We start from the raw sequence: 22,388 nt of genomic DNA, 5'->3' as shown, positions 1-22,388 counted from the left end.
CAAGCCATCAGCGTTGAAACCACAGTGAGTCACTGAGTCCCTCAGGAAAGCAAAGGGTTACAACTCTTTATGTACTTGGCCTCTTGGCTCTCTCCATTCACACTTGACAGAAAGAGATTTTTGAAACAAGAAAGGTTAAGTGACCTCGAAAATTTAAACTAATTACAGTGGAGCGTTATGATTTCCCAACAGTTTCAAATGAAGATTCTAAACTTAAACCACCTTATTTTTGCAGCTTGTGTGTTGTGGAAGGAGTCAGGTAGAAGAGCAGCGACTGGTGAGAAATTCTCTGCCAAAGGATTTGGCTAGCCTTTGACAGTCCTGGGATATCTTTAACTCCAGCCAACCCATGTGGAATTGAAAACACTTCTGCATCTTCTACCTTGGCCTATAACCTTCAGCTGAGCCTGAACCTGACTACAGAGCTTCATTTCCCCTTTCTACAAATTAATTTTTCTCCAGATTTTCAGCCAGTCTAGCTCTTGGAGCTCGATATGGCTCAAATCCTCCCATCACCTAGATTTCCCGAGTGGGATTCAAGAACTCCGTTGTTTTAGAGTATATGGTTCTTTTAAGATAAGGAATGAAGACCTTTGAGTTTGTAACTTCTGAAGTTGCCCTCCGAAAAAGGCAATAGTATTCTAGTGTCCACAAGGCTAATTAAATATCCATAGAGTAATCTTCTGAATGCATCCATCCTTCATGAAACCAGTACCTACCCCAACAGCTAAACTGTGAGAGACTGTGTGCCATACTGGATGGAGAACATAAAGTAATTCTACATGGACAAGGCCAATCAAACCTATTACGCAGGGCTGCCACATATTTCCTCAAGAATAAGAGGACCTACTTACTCTGAGACAAAGAAAAATAACAATAATAATCAACTCTATACTCTGTCAAACTCAGATAACAATATCTCACACTCTTCACAGTTAAAAAAAAAAATAGGTGTGGTCTGAGCAGAACATCCAGATCTCTCTTGAGATTCAGTGAACATCCCTGCTCTTCCTGTATATACTGATGTAAGGGAGGGTACATATAAGAACTGTAAGGATTCCCTTGTTTTTCTCACATCTGGCTGATAAAGAGAAATACTGAGAAAACTTAGCAACAATAACCAAAACCAAATAAACACACAAATGACCATATGATCAGACTTTAGTTTACAAAGATTCTGATTTGGTACAGTATCTGGGGTGGAGGTAACCTAGAAATCTGTAATTTTAAAAATTATGCACAGGGATGTCTTTTAGATAGATTTCTAAGATGCTCCCCAATGATCCCATCTTCTGGTATTAATGCCTTTGTGAAACCACCTCTTGTTGAGTATGGGCTGCCCTAGTGACTTACTTCTAACCAACAGAATGCAGCAAAGGTGAGGAGATGTTACTTCTGTGATTAGATTGCATAAGACGCTGACTTCTTTCTTGTTACCAGACTCTCTTTTATTGGGTTTGCCATGTTGGAAAGGTTCACAGAGCAAAGAAATAAGGATGGCCTCAGGCCAATAACCAGCTAGAAATTGAGGCCCTCAGTCTAACGGTTCTTGAGTAACTGAGATTCTACCAACAATCACACAAGCTTGAAAGCAAATTCTTTCCCAGTCAAGCTTTCAGATAAGACCCCAGTCCTGGCTAGTACTTTGGTGTCTTGTGAGAGATCCTGAAGCAGAGGGCCTAGCTAAACTGTTCCAGGATTCCTAAGCCATAGAAACTATGAGTTAACAAATGTGTTTTATTTAACATACACACAACTATATTAATATATGTATTCGAATATATTTATTTGAATGTATAATTGCATTTAACCCAGGCGATCAGGACCTGAAAGACAAGATGTGGAAAGGGGGTTGACTGATGTAAGCACAGTGTGGGTACATGCCACATTTCTCTTTCAGGCATAAGCAGTCAAGGGGGCAGGCAAAGCTTTAGGCGATTTCATGAGAACTGGAAGATCAAAGTTGGAGTTCAGAATTGCCAACGGGAAGAACTGAGTGGACAGTAGAGAAGGGAAGTTTGGAGAAATGAGACTTGGCACTTGCCTTCTAGGCATTTGTTGATTGAGTAACTAAGCAGCCAAGCAGAAACCAGCTGACAAGCAGAATGGAGATTTTGGCAGTTTCACTGTGATGAGGAAGTAAAATTGGAGTTTCTGACCCATCAAGACTGGGGGCACACCCAAACTCTCACTGGGAACCTTGGAATGCTTCAACTGGGAGGTGTGTGTTGGGAGGGTGGGAGGTGGCTGTTGGGGGGTGGATAGCAATACATCTAGTCAAGTCAACTTCGTCCTTATAGGACTGCGTCCTTTTACTGTCTGCCAAAGTATAGGGTGAATCCTCTCTGGAGGGAGATAGCATCATTGGGAACCTCTATAATCCCTAGTCAAGTCAACTTTGTCCTTATAGGACTGTGGTGATCTTTACTGTCTGCCAAAGTATAGAGTGAATCCTCTCTGGAGGGAGATAGCATCATTGGGAACCTCTATAATCCCATGTTTTGTTTTGTTAATTAATAGTCTTTGTTTTAGAGCAGTTTTAGGTTTATAGCAAAATTGAGCAGACTGTACAGAGAGCTCCCAAACACCCCTTGTCTCCACACATGCACAGCAGCCTTCATTATCAACATCTTCCATCAGAGTGGTACGTTTATTATAATCCATGAATCTACATAGACATGTCACTATCATCCAAAGGGCTTAGTTTACATTAGAGTTAGCTCTTGGTGCTGTACATTCTATGAGTCTTGACAAATGTATAATGGCATGTATCCATCATTGTGCTTCTACAATTTTTCACCCACCATACCTGGTAGTCAATGAAAACACTAGGCATATTAAGGAACAAACTAAGAGAATATAATAGATTCATATATTGGAGTTAGCAGTTATGGATTTTTAAATATGTATGATCAAAATGAAAATTAAAGAATATTGTAACTGAATGGTAGTGAACATAGGATGTATCAAATGCATGATACAACTAAATTTCCTAAGGAACATCTATAGTTTTATATATAATATAAATCTTGATGTAGTATCTAAATCAAGAAATTAGGGAAAGAATATATGTTAAACTCAAAGAAAGTAGAAGGAATTAATAAAGGTAATAGGAGAAATTAACAAAACAGAAATCAAATATTCCCTGAATGACAAACCAAAAGCTGATTTTCTGGTTAATAAAACTGAGGTACTTCTGGCAAGACTGATTTAAAAAAAGAAAGAAAAGCTATAACTCATGAATACTGGGAATAATAAAGGTACATCATTGTAGATCTTACAGAATTTAAAAGGATTTTAAGAGAACATTATAAACACCTTTTTGCTAAAAAATATAAATATTTGGATTAAATTAACAAATTCCTAGAGGAAAAAAATAGATTGCTCGAACTGCTCCCAGAAGAAATAGAAAATCTGAATGGTCTGAATCATATTACATACGTTGAATTTATAATAAAAATCATCCTACAAAGAAACATTTAGATCAAGATTTCTACTTAAAGAAACAACATTGGCTTACACAAATACTTCAAGGAAAACTAAAAAGCATTATTGAAGGAAATCTAAAAGGTGGGACATAAATTAATAGAGGGACAGACCACTTTATACATTAGAAGATTCAATATAATAAAGATCTCAATTCCTCAATATTAAATGATGCTTATATTCAATATAAGGCTGATTTAAAAGCTTTTTAATAGAAATTGGTAGGTGAGGGCATCTGGGTGACTCAGTCAGTTAAGCATTTAACTGGATGTTGGCTCAGATCATTATCTCAGGGTCATGAGATCGAGCCCTACACTTGGCTCCTTGCTAAGTATGGAGCCTGCTTAAGATTCTCTTTCTCTCTCTCCCTCTGCTCCCCACCTCCTACTCACTTGTGTTCTCTCTCTCTAAAAAAAAAAAAAAGAAAAGAAAAGAAAAAAAAAGAAAAGAAAGAAAGAAAATTACCAGGTGACTTTAAATGGAAGTGAATACGGCCAAGAATAGACCAAGCCACCTTGAGGAAGAACAAAGTTGGAGAGTTTACCCTTATATGAACCAAAAAAATCACAACACAACACAGTTTATAACATAAGATATCAATTATATGCATTTCAAAAACAGACAAAACTAATCTATGATGTTAGAAGTTAGGATGGTGGTTACTGTTAGAAGAAGGTAGTGACTATTAGAGGGCATGTGTAGGGCTTCTAAGGTATGATAATGTTCTTGAACTGCTGGTGGTTACACAGACCATCACTTTGTGAGAAATTTTTGAGCTGTATACATAGGTTTTCTATGCTTTTCAAGATGTAGGTTGAACTTCACTAAAGAGTTTACTTTAAAAACAGCCTCAGAGACTCTCAAAATTAGGTTCTGGGGGTCAGCCAGTTGTGAAGACACAGCACTGTAAACTCTGAGGAGGGTCATCTACCAGCCAGCCCTTACCTGACCCTACCAGGAAGTCAGGTGAAAATGAGAGGAGATGGTAAAGAACATACCTAAGATGGGTAACAGTGCAGGCTGTACTCTGCTAGGTGTGAATCTGATGTTATGCTTCCTTAACTTTCTCATTCTTTCCTCATGCCCAGCCCAAACCTTCAACTCTAATCCATGCCCAAAGTTTCCCTGAAATCCCCTCCTGCCTATGACCTCTGAAGAACCCTTTGAGGTGTAGCCTTTGTGTCTTAAGATCTCCATGTTCTGGTTTACAATCAGATCTATACAGACACAAGGCTGACGCCATGACCTTGCTCTTAGCATTTGTGGTAACCTGTAGAAAATTGATGGTGATGCTTCTTCTGTGGTACCGAGGCTGTCTTGGTCACCAATCTGACCTGATCCCTCAGGGTTTTCCCTGATTTACATTGACCTACAAGCCATCCATAACAAAGAGACTTTGGTTTTAGTTAAGCTTAAACTGTGGGGAGGAGTCAAGATGGCGGAGAAGTAGCGGCTGAGACTACTTCAGCTAGCAGGAGATCAGCTAGATAGCTTATCTAAAAATTGCAAACACCTGCAAATCCATCGGCAGAACGAAGAGAAGAAGAACAGCAATTCTGGAAACAGAAAAACAACCACTTTCTGAAAGGTAGGACTGGCGGAGAAGTGAATCCAAAGCGACGGGAAGATAGACCCCGGGGGGAGGGGCCGGCTCCCGGCAAGCGGCGGAGCAACCGCGCACAAAATCAGGACTTTTAAAAGTCTGTTCCGCTGAGGGACATCGCTCCAGAGGCTAAACCAGGGCGAAGCCCATGCGGGGTCAGCGTGGCCTCAGGTCCCGCAGGGTCACAGAAGGATCGGGGGTGTCTGAGTGTCACAGAGCTTGCGGGTATTGGAACGGGAAAACCGGCTACAGAGACAGAGCTGACAGTAAGCTCACAGCACCGTGTTACCTTGAACCAGCCACAGGCTCAGTGAGCTCGGAGCGCGGCTGGAGGTCAAGCAGACAGGAGTAACTGGGCGCTGTTCTCTGAGTGTGCACTGAGGAGTGGGGCCCCGGCTCTCGGCTCCTCCGGGCTGGAGACCGGGAGGCCGCCATTTGTATTCCCGGAAAGCGGGAATTTTCTACGGAAAGAGCTCAGGGAACAAAAGCTCCTGAAAGCAAACCGGAGCGGATTACTCACCCAGGCCCCTGGTAAGGGCGGTGCAATTCCCCCTGGGGCAAAGACACTTGAGAATCACTACAACAGGCCCCTCCCCCAGAAGATCAACAAGAAATCCAGCCAAGACCAAGTTCACCTACCAAGGAGTGCGGCTTCAATACCAAGGAGAGCAGCAGAATTCCAGAGGAAGAGAAAGCAAAGCACGGAACTCATGGCTTTCTGCCTGTGATTTTTTTTAGTCTTGCGGTTAATTTAATTTTTTTCTTTTTCAATTTTTTTTTTTCTCGCCTTCTGGTAAAATTTTTTTTAACTTTTACCCTTTTCTTTTTTAACGTTTTTTAACTAGTTTATCTAATATATATATTCTTTTTATATTTTTCTTTATTCGTTTTCTTTTTTTTAATTCTTGTCTTTTCCTTTTTTTTGTTTTCTTTTTTTTTTCTTTCTTCCTTTTTGAACCTCTTTTTATCCCCTTTCTCCCCCCTCACGATTTGGGATCTCTTCTGATTTGGTTAAAGCATATTTTCCTGGGGTTGTTGCCACCCTTTTAGTATTTTACTTGCTCCTTCATATACTCTTATCTGGACAAAATGACAAGACGTAAAAATTCACCACAAAAAAAAAGAACAAGAGGCAGTACCAAAGGCTAGGGACCTAATCAATACAGACATTGGTAATATGTCAGAACTAGAGTTCAGAATGACAATTCTCAAGGTTCTAGCCGGGCTCGAAAAAGGCATGGAAGATATTAGAGAAACCCTCTTGGGAGATATAAAAGCCCTTTCTGGAGAAATAAAAGAACTAAAATCTAATGCTCTAACCAAGTTGAAATCAAAAAAGCTATTAATGAGGTGCAATCAAAAATGGAGGCTCTCACTGCTAGGATAAATGAGGCAGAAGAAAGAATTAGTGATATAGAAGACCAAATGACAGAGAATAAAGAAGCTGAGCAAAAGAGGGACAAACAGCTACTGGACCACGAGGGGAGAATTCGAGAGATAAGTGACAGCATAAGACGAAACAACATTAGAATAATTGGGATTCCAGAAGAAGAAGAAAGAGAGAGGGGAGCAGAAAGTATACTGGAGAGAATTATTGGGGAGAATTTCCCCAATATGGCAAAGGGAACGAGCATCAAAATTCAGGAGGTTCAGAGAATGCCCCTCAAAATCAGTAAGAATAGGCCCAAACCCCGTCACCTAATAGTAAAATATACAAGTCTCAGTGACAAAGAGAAAATCCTGAAAGCAGCCCGGGAAAAGAAGTCTGTAACATACAATGGTAAAAATATTAGATTGGCAGCTGACTTATCCACAGAGACCTGGCAGGCCAGAAAGAGCTGGCATGATATTTTCAGAGCACTAAACGAGAAAAACATGCAGCCAAGAATACTATATCCAGCTAGGCTATCACTGAAAATAGAAGGAGAGATTAAAAGCTTCCAGGACAAACAAAAACTGAAAGAATTTGCAAACACCAAAGCAGCTCTACAGGAAATATTGAAAGGGGTCCTCTAAGCAAAGAGAGAGCCTACAAGTGGTAGATCAGAAAGAACAGAGACCATATACAGTAACAGTCACCTTACAGGCAATACAATGGCACTAAATTCATATCTCTCAATAGTTACCCTGAATGTTAATGGGCTAAATGCCCCTGTCAAAAGACACAGGGTATCAGAATGGATAAAAAAAACAAAACCCATCTATATGTTGCCTACAAGAAACTCATTTTAAGCCCGAAGACACCTCCAGATTTAAAGTGAGGGGGTGGAAAAGAATTTACCATGCTAATGGACATCAGAAGAAAGCAGGAGTGGCAATCCTTATATCAGATCAATTAGATTTTAAGCCAAAGACTATAATAAGAGATGAGGAAGGACACTATATCATACTCAAAGGGTCTGTCCAACAAGAAGATCTAACAATTTAAAATATCTATGCCCCCAATGTGGGGGCAGCCAACTATATAAACCAATTAATAACAAAATCAAAGAAACACATCAACAATAATACAATAATAGTAGGGGACTTTAACACTCCCCTCACTGAAATGGACAGATCATCCAAGCAAAAGATCAGCAAGGAAATAAAGGCCTTAAGCGACACACTGGACCAGATGGACATCACAGATATATTCAGAACATTTCATCCCAAAGCAACAGAATACACATTCTTCTCTAGTGCACATGGAATATTCTCCAGAATAGATTACTCCTTGGTCCTAAATCAGGACTTAACCGGTATCAAAAGATTGGGATCATTCCCTGCATATTTTCAGACCACAATGCTCTAAAGCTAGAACTCAACCACAAAAGGAAGTTTGGAAAGAACCCAAATACATGGAGACTAAACAGCATCCTTCTAAAGAATGAATGGGTCAACCAGGAAATTAAAGAAGAATTGAAAAAAATCATGGAAACAAATGATAATGAAAATACAACGGTTCAAAATCTGTGGGACACAACAAAGGCAGTCATGAGAGGAAAATATATAGTGGTACAAGCCTTTCTCAAGAAACAAGAAAGGTCTCAGGTACACAACCTAACCCTACACCTAAAGGAGCTGGAGAAAGAACAAGAAAGAAACCCTAAGCCCAGCAGGAGAAGAGAAATCATAAAGATCAGAGCAGAAATCAATGAAATAGAGACCAAAAAAACAATAGAGCAAATCAACAAAACTAGGTCCTGGTTCTTTGAAAGAATTAATAAAATTGATAAACCCCTGGCCCGACTTATCAAAAAGAAAAGAGAAAGGACCCAAATAAATAAAATCATGAATGAAAGAGGAGAGATCACAACTAACACCAAAGAAATACAAACTATTATAAGAACATACTATGAGCAACTCTATGCCAACAAATTTGACAATCTGGAAGAAATGGATGCATTCCTAGAAACATATAAATTACCACAACTGAACCAGGAAGAAATAGAAAGCCTGAACAGACCCATAACCAGTAAGGAGATTGAAACAGTCATTAAAAATCTCAAAACAAACAAAAGCCCAGGGCCAGACGGCTTCCCAGGGGAATTCTACCAAACATTTAAAGAAGAACTAATTCCTATTCTCCTGAAGCTGTTCCAAAAAATAGAAATGGAAGGAAAACTTCCAATCTCATTTTATGAGGCCAGCATCACCTTGATCCCAAAACCAGACAAGGATCCCATCAAAAAAGAGAGCTATAGACCAATATCCTTGATGAACACAGATGCGAAAATACTCAACAAAATACTAGCCAATAGGATTCAACAGTACATTAAAAGGATTATTCACCACGACCAAGTGGGATTTATTCCAGGGCTGCAAGGTTGGTTCAACATCCGCAAATCAGTCAATGTGATACAACACATCAATAAAAGAAAGAACAAGAACCATATGATACTCTCAATAGATGCTGAAAAAGCATTTGACAAAGTACAGCATCCCTTCCTGATCAAAACTCTTCAAAGTGTAGGGATAGAGGGCACATACCTCAATATCATCAAAGCCATCTAGTTAATCTTAAACTGAATACAATCCAACAGAATACCAATCCTGTGAGAATTCAGAGGTTCAGCTGAAGTAGAGGCCTATGGCTTGGCTTTTCTTTCTCTTTCTTTCTTTCTTTCTTTCTTTCTTTCTTTCTTTCTTTCTTTCTTTCTTTCTTACTATCTTTCTTTCTTTCTTTTTTAAGATTATTTATTTATTTATTTGACAGAGAGAGAGAGATAGAGAGAGAAAGAGATATCACAAGTAGGCAGAGAGGCAGGCAGAGAGGGAGCAGGAGGCAGGCTCCCACTGAGTAGAGAGCGCGATGTGGGATTTGATCCCAGGACCCCAATATCATGACCTGAGCCAAAGGCAGAGGCCCAGCCCCTGAGCCACCCAGGCGCCCTGCCTACAGTTTTTCTTAGGGGCTAAATTGGATTGATGGTTTTTGTATACTCTTTTGTCCTCACTCCAGTGATTTTCTCAGTGCCAAAAGAAATTGATCTCAGGTCTTTCTGAGATTCCTACTTACATGAAGCCATGACATGCTCCTGTGGTAATTTTCTTCTGTGCCAGCAGTACTCATTCCCTCTGGCTCGATGCTGGGCTCACTTGCACTCCAAGGACTCCCTTCTTCAAAAGAAAAATGCCAAGAAAGTTTATATTGTTTGGTCTCCCTGGAGCGTATGTTGGTATGGTAGAGTTGCCCATGCTTTTGAATCCTAGGGCAGACTACCATGGCCCAGTGTGTTAACAGGGCATAGCACTGACTTTAGTGGAGGAATGTTAATAGGAGCTGTTCCCTTCACCACCAGATGAACAGGCAATTGCAAAGACATTTATGATCTCTGTTATGGTGGCTTCCATTTTGAGACATGGGAGCCAAGAAGAAACAGAGTCAAGTCCTTGAATTGCTGAGATGAGCAAGTTATTGATTACGTGTGCCCAAATCCACTTCAGACTGCCCAGACCTTGCAGGTGTAGTTAAGTAGGGACACCAAGCAACTTGCAGTGGCTGTACCCATACTGCTGTCTCTTCTGCTGTTGTGACTAAGGCTAGTGTCATGCTCTCAACAACCCCCTAAGTTCGCCATCAGAGCTAGATTAAAAAAAAAAAAAAAAGGATGCTTTCTCAGAAACAGAAAAAAAAACAACTAAGGGAATTTATAAGCAACTGTGGTCAATTGTGGACAATCCTTGACAATCCTTTTGTCTAAACTCTTCTCTGTGGAAAAGTCTGGAGACATCTTTCTCAGGAATTCACTACATTATCTATACCATACAAGAAAGTTTTGCCCTCAAATCTAAAAGCTTTCCTGGTCATGTCTGTAACAAAACCATGCCTCTGGGCTGCCTATTTCGATTCATCTGGTCAAGCTGAACTAACCAATTCAAATAATTAATTGAAATATTTTCCCCCAAAACTAACTGTTGACATTCTTACAACTTCAGACCTGCAACATAAGAAGTCACTTTTTTTTTCTATTCTCTCCCAAAATAACCTAAACCTTACCTAATGCATAAATTAGATATTTTCAAAGGTGAGGGTGGATAGGTGTAGAAATACTTCCCATTTTAGACTCTCTTTAATTAGATATACTTAGCTTCTATTTCAGTAGACTTGATTGATAATTTATCTGCATTTACTGACTGACTTCTGAAACAATTTGCCAAGAAGAGAGACTTTTCTATTTTGCTCCTCACACAGGCACAGAACTGCAAAGAAAATGTACTTTAACTTCTCCCTGGTAGCTAAATTCTAGGCAGCTGGTGAGTCCTGTCGGCATACTTTCATACTCTTTTTCTTGCTAGTAAGATGACCATCAGACTCATCAGGCTAACACTTAGAGATTCAAGAGTCTCTTTGGATCCTACAGGGATAGCCTTCACCTCCAATGCTTTGATAGTATACAGAGTTCATCCTCAGGTACTTAACATACTTTATCATCAACCCTTAAGTCATCTTTAGAGCATCTTTTCAGGGTAGTCGAGGAAGAAATAGAATTATTCCCACTGAATAGTTGGAGAAAACAAACCCTTGAGACATTAACTGACTTCCCGAAGGTCACTGTCAGGTCTCACCATCCATCTTTCCTCTCTGAGACTTTTGTTCATTTTACTGTGAAAGAGATTTTAGAACACAGAGGACCTTTAGCTAGCTGCCCTCACAGGAATTTCTACATTTTGCTCTCCAGGCCCTCATCACAAGAATGGATGCACAAACATCTGGATTTCAAAAAACCGTCTTGCTGTTTCAGTGTTTTCTTTCCCTAATGTAAACTCTCTCTCCTCACTCCTCAAACTGTGGCCCTTGAAACAGCAGCTTTAGCTTCACCAGAAAACTTCTCAGAGGCTCCCACCCCAGACCTTGCCCAATTAGAATGCGCATCTTGACAAAATTGCAGATGACCTGTGCGTGAGTGTGTGTTAAGGTTTAAGCTCTAACATCTAGCATCCTTTAAGCCCTGCTCTAAAGGATGGTATGGTTTGCAGACTGAATGTGTGGTCTAGCCTGTGTCTCTGCTCTTCAGCTCCTGATGTGTAAGAAAATGGGCTTCAGCCCTTTCGAGACTCGGGCCCTGTCTTCCTACCCCCCACGTCCCTGTGCACCCCACTCCTCTGTGTTACCTAGGTCAGTGACAGTGTCCCTGCTCTGGGACAGCTGCAGCTCCTCAGCCTCGGACTCTGAGTCCTGCCGTGGTAACTTGCTGCTCTTTAAGCTGCCGACCCGGCGAATGCTGGACAAGGAACCCCCCTTCTTCACCTGGAAACTGCGGGTTCCTTTAATCTGGAGCAGGCGGGAGCCTCCTATCCTGATCTTCCTGCTGGGAACTGTATCGAAAGAATAAAATAGGGCTTTTTCCCCCTTAGGTTTCCCCAGCCAGTGTTAGATCCAAGCTCTCCCCAACTTGTCCCTGAACAGCCTCCTCTCTGCTGGCCGGGATGAGCAGCATGTCTGGACAAGGAGCCTCTCCCCAGCCCCCCGCCGGGCAGCTTTGTTAGGCAGGCGGTATGCTGGGCCCACCAGGAAGGGCTGGTACAGCTTCTTTCTTGGACACATAGCTCATCAGTGCTGGGAACAACCTGCTCTCTTTCCGGCCCAGGGTTCACAAGCATGAGTGTGCCCTTGTAGCAGCATGATCTCGGACTGTTAGTACATTCATATGACATCATTCCTTGATTCAACAGAACCACAAACCATTTGTTTTTGTCTTTCTTTTGAAATGGGACTTGCAGAATTATGGGAATTATGCAAACCCCTTCCTGTAAACCCCTTCATTTTGGAATACCTCATTAAGGAAATAAAAACAAGAGGCGCTTCTCTCTCCAACAGTCAGCAGTGGGTTCCGCTCAGCTCCTCAGCAATGGCACTAAAGGATCTGTTTTCACTGGTGTGCTTTGGGTGAACATGAGTGTGAAACAGTTCCATTTTCAGTGCACCTAGTGATGTCAGAGCATCCTTCTGTCAGGCAAAAGGCTGGGTGGGATGTGAGTCCAAATGTTGCAACACCCTGAGCCAACCTTACAGTCTATATGTACCATGAAGAACATGCATTATTCATCTTTAGTGTTCTGGAAAAAACAGTCATCAGTGAGGAAAATAAAAGGGTAAAAGAAACATGTTTAAACTTGAAACCTACTTTTTTTTTTCTTTTTTTCCAAAAGCATCTTTATTTCCCATAGTCATTTACACTCCTACATCCTCTTCCTTTGGAGACTTGGTATTGTCACACATTGATTTGGTAGGCCAGGATATAAAAAATTTTCAGAGCTTAGTCATTAAAAAGAAGGGGCCATTATTTTTTTATAAGATACTCTTCTTACCAGAACAAGACTTCTTGTGAATTATTTAAGGCGTGGATATTAATATTTTTAAAAGTTCCAATCAGGAAGATTGCATTTTAGTCTGGGTTTCTCACTCATAGGAGAGTATTTGAGAGAGGTGGTGCAGTGCTACAAGATGATAATTAAATGTATACTTTCAATGCCATATAAAGGAGCCCAGAAGGATTCCTGTTGAGTAATGTGCAATGCTTAATCTCAGATTTACTCTTGTGATTGGGAAAGCTTAAAATCATCACCACGGAGCTGGTGAAGGCCTTGGGGAGCTCCCTGAACACATCTGGACAGAATTTTACATCTGGATAGAAATTCTTGCAGCCCGGCCAGATAAATTCCACAAAGACTATAGACTATCATGCTCCATTTTACTTATAGCACAAAATTCAGCTGCTGCATTTTTCAATATTATTTTTAGGCTTAGATGAGGCTTTAATGACCTACCTGATATACATCTGAAATAGGATATTATCATTTTTTTAAGGACTACTAATGCAATCTCATGTCTAGATAGATTGGGAAATAGAAAAAAAGTTTGAGAGATTTCTTCTTTTTTCTTTTTTCCTTTTTTTTTAAACAGATACTCTCTTGGTGAGTGCTATGAAGTGTGTAAACCTGGCGATTCACAGACCTATACACCTGGGGATAAAAATACATTATATGTTTATAAAAAATTTTAAAAAATTTAAAAGAAAAGAACAGATACTCTCTTTTACTCTTTGCCTGATTTCATGATACCTTTAACCATAAAAATTTGGGAAAGTAACCCCAAATTAATGTGACTTGAATGAAATTTGATTTTGAGAACCTATTCTATTACCAAAGATAATTGGACATATCTTGCCGGGCTAAAATCAGTGTTCAGAATTATGACATTGATTATTTACAAAAGACACAGCAGTTAGAAATCAGATTTGATTTTGCACCTAAAAACCTGAAAACCAGCATTAAGTGTCAGCTTTTACCTCCATGACAACATGAAATACAAAAAGTGAATACAGTATGAACATGAAACGAATACATCTAAATTGGATAAAACATCTTTTTCCCTTTTCTCTCACCTCACATTGTCTCCATTAGCAAGTCCTGCTAGCTCGACGCTTCGAAATTTTCTAAGATTTTGAAAGCCCCATTACTTATTCCCTAGACTCGTGTAACTGCCTCAGAGCACTTGCTTACTCCTACTCCCACAGCTTGACTCACCTTTTCAATACATAAATCATAAATACGCGTATTACCTCACCTTTCTAGTCAAAACCCATCAACAACACTCAGACATACACAGAATTAAATTTCTAACCGTAGCTACAGATCCTATCTATTTGCTCTTTGCCTACCTATCTGACCCCATTTCCTGCTGGTCTTCCACATCATTCTGCTGCCAGTGTGTTGGCCTCTTTGCCCTTCTTGGAATGCTCCATGCTCATTCCTGCATCAGAGTCCAGTTCTCACTGTTGTGTCTGCTTGGAAGACTCCTCCCTCGGCACTCGGCATGCCTGGTCCCTTCACTTCATCTAGGTCTCTGCTCACTGCCACTTTTGGGGTCCTTCTCTGACTACATCCCTCCCATTCCAGGTCACTATCAACTCTCTGACATTCGTTTGTTCTGCTTCTTATCATTTGTCTTTATTTGAAAGCCCAGTCTTTAATGTTACTCACTATCATGAACTATTAGCTAATAAAAGCTAAAATATATGTGGAAAATGTTTCTTCCTGTTCATCGATGGACTTTGGGAACCTGACCTGGCATATAGCAGGTGCTTGACAGATGATCATTGAATAATCGACACATCTTGGTGTCTGTATTTTGGAATATACTGTCTTAGTTTGTTTTTGGAATGTGGGTAAAATGATGTGGCAGACCTTGCTTGGGGATTTTAGGCAGACATTTTTAGTTTAAGGATTATTTCACATTTGTTTTCCCTGGCAGAATCTGAATTGTCCTCAGGTTGTTTATTTCAAGAATAACATTTTTAGCTTTTATAAAAACAGATGGTATAAAATTTTAAATGAAATTTTAATAATCTCATTTAGGAGAGTCACCCTGGCTTTAACAGCTGGTATCAACTTATCAAAGGATTAAGGAATATTGAGGAATCTTCAAGAAGATTTTGACCAACCAATAAAGGACATTTTATGAATATGTTCTCATTTTATTTATAGTTTCACCTTTCTGTTAATTTATTAACCAACTTTCATATATTAACATAGCTGTTCTATGAGGAGAAAATATACTAAGCATTTGTGTTTTTGAACATCAAAGGAAATTTACATAAGTAATAGTCATGAAATTAAAGTGCTCCTAAAAATTGATTTGATGTTTTATTTTTTTAACGGTGGTGTAGGATTTACTTTACTCTGCTTCAAGTTTAACCATCTCTGTATTAGGAATTTTAATTTCAGCTACTTTAAGCAATAATTAGCATAATAACTTTGAATTGGCAAAAAAATCCCCTTGGGATATGTTTAAAAATGTGATTTTTTCATATACAGTTAACGTTATCTGAAAAAGAAATAGTTGTAAAAATATTGACTTGACAATTCTTTATGCTCAGAAATTGTTAAGACTTGGCTAATAAGCTCTTGTTTCACTATGAATTCAATACAATAGAATGATTATTTGCATTTTAAAAATATTATGACAACAATCTGACCTTAAAATATTAAAAAATTTTTCCAGTGTACATCCATTCCTTAGAAGATCTTAAAGATTTTATATTTTCTCTATCTAGGGCTATTCCTTCCTGGAATCATTCATTCTTTCAGTTATCCAACATTAATTGAGTCCTTTTCTATAGGATACCAGAAAATACATAAATGCATTAAATTGTCTTCGACTATTAACAAGTGTACTTAAGTTCTTATAATCAAAATTTATTAGAAAAACATTGAAGGGCAGTGGGATTTAAGAACTAGTCATATCAGATAGAGAAGTTTACACTTTAAGGAGTCCTTGAAAGCAACTTAAAACTTGGTAATCTTTAACTTATATTTCGAATTTTCCACATGGGTTCTAGTCTACAGGCTCATGATATAAACAAATAGAGACAGAGCCGACAATTCTTTATTTTATACCAATTTTTAGGAGGTACTGTGTACCAGGTACTATGTTTATACTTGGCTTACATTATCTCAATGAAAGCTTCCAATATCACAATACTGTAGATGTCATTAACCTAATTTAAAAGAGGAGAAAACTGTGGCTTAGAAGGTAAGTAACTTGGACAAGGTCATACAACTGGTTGTTATAGCTTACCATTGTAAGATGTAGTTTTTTCACATTTATAACACATTGGAAATTGAGATTTGTCTTAAAATTGATGCCATCTTAGGGTTACTAGTGCCAGAGAGCAGTTGTGACACATTTGTTATTGTTTCTGTCCATGTGAACATCTAAAGCATCAGCAACAAAATGTATAGAATGATGCCAGTGTCTTAGCTCCAAGGAGCCAAGTGGAAATTGGGTGAGGGAGTGTACGAGGTGGGTGGTAAGTCAGATGTGTTTGGCAATGTTCTCAAAGCAGTGAGTGAGTATGAGGGTAGGCTAGCTTCATACAAGTATTTCCATCTTTATTTTACAGATTCATTTAAGAAATGACGTAGTACAGACAGTCTAACAGCACAAAGGGCGTTATTCTAGAGGAAAACATGGACACTGACAATGCTGAGTTGAAAAGTGATTAATAAATTCGAACCTGGAATTGAAGATCATTTAGAAAAACTTTCACCAGTTTATTCTATTTATATGTTCCCTTCTTTTGGCTGCACAAAAATGATATGTATGGGTAATTAAAATCTGCATCTAATTAAGTCTGAAAGTCCTCTTACAGTAAGAATGAAACACAGACTAAATGATTAAAAGGTATTGCATATGGGCTGAGTGGGAAGAATTTTTTCTTTCTTATTGGCATGTGAAATAATGGTTCATCTGACAAGTAACCAATGGCGTCAGTGGGATATGGAGAGTTGGTGAGCTGGAATTAGATCCAGAAACTTTTCAGACTGTCTTGTCCAGCTCATAACTAACAAGGTTTCCTACCTCATTAAGCGGAAACAGTACTGTATGTAGCCAACAGTTTTGGACTTCTTTAGGTATATAAATCTATAGTGTGGATCCCAAGCCAAATATCCTATCAGAGACACTGAAACATGAAAAGAATTCTTGCTTTTCCATACCTTTCTTCTCCTCGGCCCCTGCATCTGATTTGAGGGTGTGGCTACTACTGTGGAGGGAATCTTTGGAGTCTTCATTTTCATCCAGGACCCCAGCAAAGCTGATCTTCCTCTCATATCTGTGCCGGTCCAACTCAGGATCCAAACGAAGTCTACAGCTCTCCAAGTCCTGCAATGTTAGTGAGGAAGGTGTACATGAACGTGGGCATCTCCTTAACACTGCATAGGTCTTGTGGAAAACCTCCTTCCATTTTGAATTGCACCCAGCTGAATTTGCACAGAGCTGAACTCCTCTTTCTATAATGCCAATTTCACATTGTGGCCATGAAAGATGCTTCTTGAATTTAAAAAAAAAAAAAAATCTTCCCTAACTCATTGATTTTCCCTTTTCCTCATGTTTTATCTTTGAAAAGCATGCACCTTGTTTAAAATCTAGAATTAGCTTCCTCAGGGTGCCTGGGTGGCTCGGTGGGTTAAACCTCTGCCTTTGGCTCAGGTCATGTTCTTAGGGTCCTGGGATTGAGCCCCGAATTGGACTCTCTGCTCAGCGGGGAGCCTGCTTCTCCCTCCCTCTCTGCCTGCCTCTCTGCCTACTTGGGATCTCTCTCTCTGTCAAATAAATAAATTAAATTAAATAAAAATAATGTTTAGAATTAGCTTCCTCACCTTTTAACACTTCGTTCACAGTTTAAACTGCATTTTTGGCATTTATCTGTTTATTAAATGATCATACACTGAGTCTTACTGAGAGACAGAACAGAAGCTTAAAAATCAGACTTGGAGGCAGAATAATGTCCCTCCAGCCCCCAAGAGGTCCATGCCCTCACCCTAGGAATGGGTAAATATGTTACTTTCACATTGCAATAGGGACTGTGTGCAAGTGGATTTAGCTTAAGGATCTTGAGATGGGAATTCTGCTGGATTAGTCAAGTGGGCCCAGCCTAATCATACGGATTCTTAAAGCAGAAAGCTTTTCCAAACTGTGATCAAAGGAAGATATAACTATGGAAGAAGAATGAGAGAGATATCAAATTACTGGCTTTGAAGATGGAAAAAGGGACCATGAGCCAAGGAATGTGGGTTGCCCAAGAAGATGGAAAAAAAGGCAAGGAAACAGAGCCTTCTCTAGTGTCCCAGAAAGGAGTACAGCTTTCTTGATACCTTGACTCTAGCTCACTGAAACTCTTGTCAGACTTCTGATTTCTAGAACTGTAAGGTAGCATGTTTTTGCTGTTTTAAGCAGCTAAACTTCTGCATAAATAGAAAATGAGTAAAGAAGTGATATTGGAGTCTTGTGAGTATTTAAAGGTAGCTCAGCAAACAAGTAGAAATGGGCAGCTCAGACTTAAGAAGTTTCATATGCGTATGGTGACTAACATAGCACAATTAAAAAAAAAAAACAAGTTTCATATGTGAAGTCCAGAGGCTCAAAATATGACCAGGCATTGGAGGAAGTGCTTCCTCCCTTATAGAAGTACAAGAGGAGTCTCATGGCTATCTGCTTATGAACAATGTGAACCCATACCCTAATGTAAGCCTTGGAGAAGGGACATGTTTGGTTGGAGTTTGGTCAATGAGGCCCCAAATTGAAAACTGACCTAATTCTGTGAATGCAGATTTATTCAATCAGAAGATCATATCTGTAAATCTGTAAAAAAAATTTTAGAGGGCCTGATAAAGGAAAAATATATAAAATGCTGATATTATTTCTATAGAGCATTTTTCCTAAATATGATCAAAGTCCTCAGATTCATATAGATATGGAAAACAAAAACATTTTTTAAAAGTTCATTTTGTACCAAGATAGAAATTTTATGTTTTTAATTGTTATTAATAAATGAAACTTTAAAAAAAAGATTTATTTATTGGACAGAGAGAGAGAGAGAAAGAACACAAGCAGGAGGGTTAGATGGAGAGGGAGAAAGAATCCCAAGCAGACTCTGTGCTAAGTGCAGACCCTGATGTAGGGCTCAATCTCACAACCCTAAGATCATGACTTAAACCCAAACCAGGAATCCAACATTTAACCAATGGTGCCACCCAGGTGCCCCTAACAAATGAAACTTTATAGACTTTACACAGTGTTTCTTCTTTTCCTTTTAATTAAGAAGAGGCATTATACTTTGGTACCAGAAAATTAGATCACATCTTGAAAACAAAAGAACTACATGGAATGCATTTACCATTGTCAAAAAATATTCTAGGAATACAATTGTTCCCCTGAAATTAATTCCTTTTAGAAAAAAGTAGAAAACCTAAAATACTTTGTATTTTGTTAACCAAACTTAATTATATAAATTTCTTACTTGGGATAAAAAATAATGTAACAACTATGATTCTCAAAAGTCACTATCTCTTCTAATGTCTTCTTTTATCCATTAGCCAAAATCCCATCTCTCTTTCAAAGCTATATTCAAATGTGCCTTCTTATAGAAAGATTCTTCAGTTTTTTCCAGCAGCTTCTTTGGTCAACCATGGCCCTTCTGCCTCCTTCTCAGGGCCACTCTTATATTTCACACCAGGAGGTAATTTTTTAGGAGTTGGTTCTCCTGTTTCAATATATTTATCTCTGTATTACCCCCTCTTCTCTTAACTATGATACCACTTTTTTTTTTTTAAGGATCTTATTTATTTATTTGAGAGAGAGACAGTGAGAGAGAACATGAGCGAGGAGAAGGTCAGAGGGAGAAGCAAACTTCCCGTGGAGCTGGGAGCCAAATGTGGGACTTGATCCCGGGACTCTGGGATCATGACCTGAGCCGAAGGCAGTCGTCCAACCCACTGAGCCACCCGGCATCCCACCACCTTTTGTTCATAGTCTTCCTCCCAATAAATATGCATCAGTTAGTCTTGGTATATGTAAATCGTGTGCTTCTAATTTTTTAACTTTAGGAATATTTGGAATGCAGCAATATATTTTTTTATAAGCTGATTTGTTTAAGTCCATCAGCATATTTGGTATAGTCACAGCACAGTCTTTCACCCAAGGATCCAATATGTTGCTTTCTCTAATGAATGAATGTAGATGACAGACTTCCTCAAGGTTTATTATTGTAGACTCATCTATCCATTGGATCGGAATTATTTGTTTTAATTCAAGTTGTTTAGCCACTGGTTATTGATTTTACTAATTCAATTGGTAAACATTTGAATAGACCAGCAATTTTATGAACAAAATTATCTCTGTTATTTCTTTATTGTTCTCAAGTTTGGAAGTTAATATTTTAAAAAAGATTTGATTATTATGTTATTTTAGATTATAAATCCTGTAAAATGCTTTTTCCTTTAAAAAATATATTATTTATTAGTATGGTTTATGAAAACATTGAATAAATATATTACCAGAAGTTCTTAAAAAAAAAAAAAGCACATTATTTAAGTGACATCTAGGGGTCTGGGAAAAAAATTTTGTGTTGGTAAAATTATTTTTTTATCAACTTTTAAAATCTTTCAATATCATTTTGCCTTTTCTTTTACCTCTATCCCCCAACCAATCCAGTGAGTGGCCTCCAGAGATTTCCTGACCCTATCCAAGAAACAACTATGGTTAAACTAATTAACTTTTGTTTAAATTATTGTACTTTTGGTTCTTTTGCTTTCTTTTCTACATTTTGGTTGTAACTAGGACATTTTTCAAACAGAAATTTCACCGTTTTCGAAAGGGTGTTACGGCCATTTCTGCCAGAAAGACTTTTTCTTTTGATAGAAAGTTTACATCCCTGATTTTCTTCCATCCTCAAACCACACATTCTAGAATATCTATAGCTTCTACTGTGATTATTTTGTTACCTTATACTTTTATTATTTTGAACATTAGGATATTTATTATTTTTACTGTTATTACTATTATTAGTTCAGTTGAACTAAAAAAAATTGTTTTCAAGATTTGTAACTACCCTTGCAGGAAGCATTTTGTTAAAACTTTATAATAGTTCATTTTGATGGTATTTATGCTTAAATTGTTAGACTCACTGTTTAGTACAATTTCTTAAAGAACAACTGCTGAATTTACAGGTTCTGTGTTGGTAAAACAGTTTCATTAAACTCACTGTTTATAGTAGGTTTGAATATAACTCGAGGTGTGTGTGTATGGGTTGTTTTTTTTTTCTCCATCAACTAAAGTTAGATTAAACATGAGAAAAAGCTTCCTATTTACTTTATAAAGGTCACATCACAATATAATGTGTACCTACCCTGGATAATAAAAATCCCAATGTAATGAATGAAGGATCTCTAAGGCCTTGTTAAAGTTGATGCAGCCGTGAACACTTCCCTCGCCTTGACTGAATGACTGAAGGCTCTGTTTTAGCCTAATTTCTTGCCATTTTCCACTAGTCTGCTATTGGTTCTATAGTACTTTTTAAAAGTTTTGATAGATTTTTAAATGAAATTTACTGTAATAATAAGGGACATTAAACTCTAGCTTTATAGAATTGAAACAGAGAACAAAAATAACTGAATCAAACTTTAAGATTCTTTTTTTTTTAAATCCCAATGGATCAGAATGGTGATCAAATAAAAATTTGAAATATGAAAAGGAGATAAGTGCTTTTATGAAGGTTTCAGTATAATTAGAATGTACAAAATAGCACTAATAGAGATATTATTATAGATCAGATATTTCATTCCACTTGATTTTAAACACATGTGTTGGCCTTGCACTGATTTTATAGAGTAGTTTCAATATAATAGTAAAGGAAACATTCAGAAAATTAAAAGCCCAGGTTAAAGGAAAATGGAATAAGAACAATAGGAGAAACTTCCCTTTCTCACAGCAAATAATGTAGTTTCACAGTCCAAATTCCTGTATGTTTCTCCTGAAAACATACATTTTACCCACAAGTGTTTCCAACTTGAAAATACCCATTTTATGTTTTAGAGTATGAGGGAACAAGTCTTCCAAATATTGGAAAACCAGAGGTAGAGGCAGTGCTCGGGGATAATAGCACCGATTCTTTTGTTTCTCCCCAGGGATTGGGGTATGGCTTTGTTCATGCCTAGTGTGGTTAAAAAAGCAGGAGAGCTAGTGCACTATAACATTGGTGAAAATAGAAGTGCATAGATTGTGTAACACTTTTTCTGGTAGAGTAGTCTAAGTCTTGTGTAAGGGGAAAATAAAAAAGAATTTGTCTGGTTTCTCAGCTCTGGCTGGATGTTGTCTGTAATGCAAGAACCACTGGAAAGTTGGTGCCTCTTAGAGAACTAAGGGCCAAGGAAAAGCAACTCTGAGGTGTGCCCATCCCACACACTCTGTGAAGATGCCTGGCCTCTACAGAGTGTTGGTGTACTCTGCTAAACAAATCAGGCCTTGATGGGTGCA

At 38.4% G+C, this 22,388-nt stretch overlaps 1 protein-coding gene across 1 annotated transcript in view; it reads right to left on the bottom strand.

Moving 5' to 3' along the window:
* UNC80 (unc-80 homolog, NALCN channel complex subunit) overlaps positions 1–22,388 on the bottom strand; it is a 227,933-nt gene that overhangs the window by 96,978 nt on the left and 108,567 nt on the right. Inside the window, 2 exon segments of the mRNA XM_045078694.1 lie at positions 9,588–9,688; positions 17,072–17,237. Of these exon segments, the coding sequence (XP_044934629.1) occupies positions 9,588–9,688; positions 17,072–17,237 (267 nt within the window).

The sequence above is a fragment of the Mustela putorius genome, unplaced genomic scaffold (assembly GCF_011764305.1).
Source record: "Mustela putorius furo isolate JIRA1106 unplaced genomic scaffold, ASM1176430v1.1 tig00000275_pilon_pilon_pilon, whole genome shotgun sequence".
Lineage (NCBI taxonomy): Eukaryota > Metazoa > Chordata > Mammalia > Carnivora > Mustelidae > Mustela > Mustela putorius.
The sequence above is the reverse complement of the archived record's forward strand: the minus strand, read 5'-3'. Positions and strand labels throughout refer to the sequence as shown.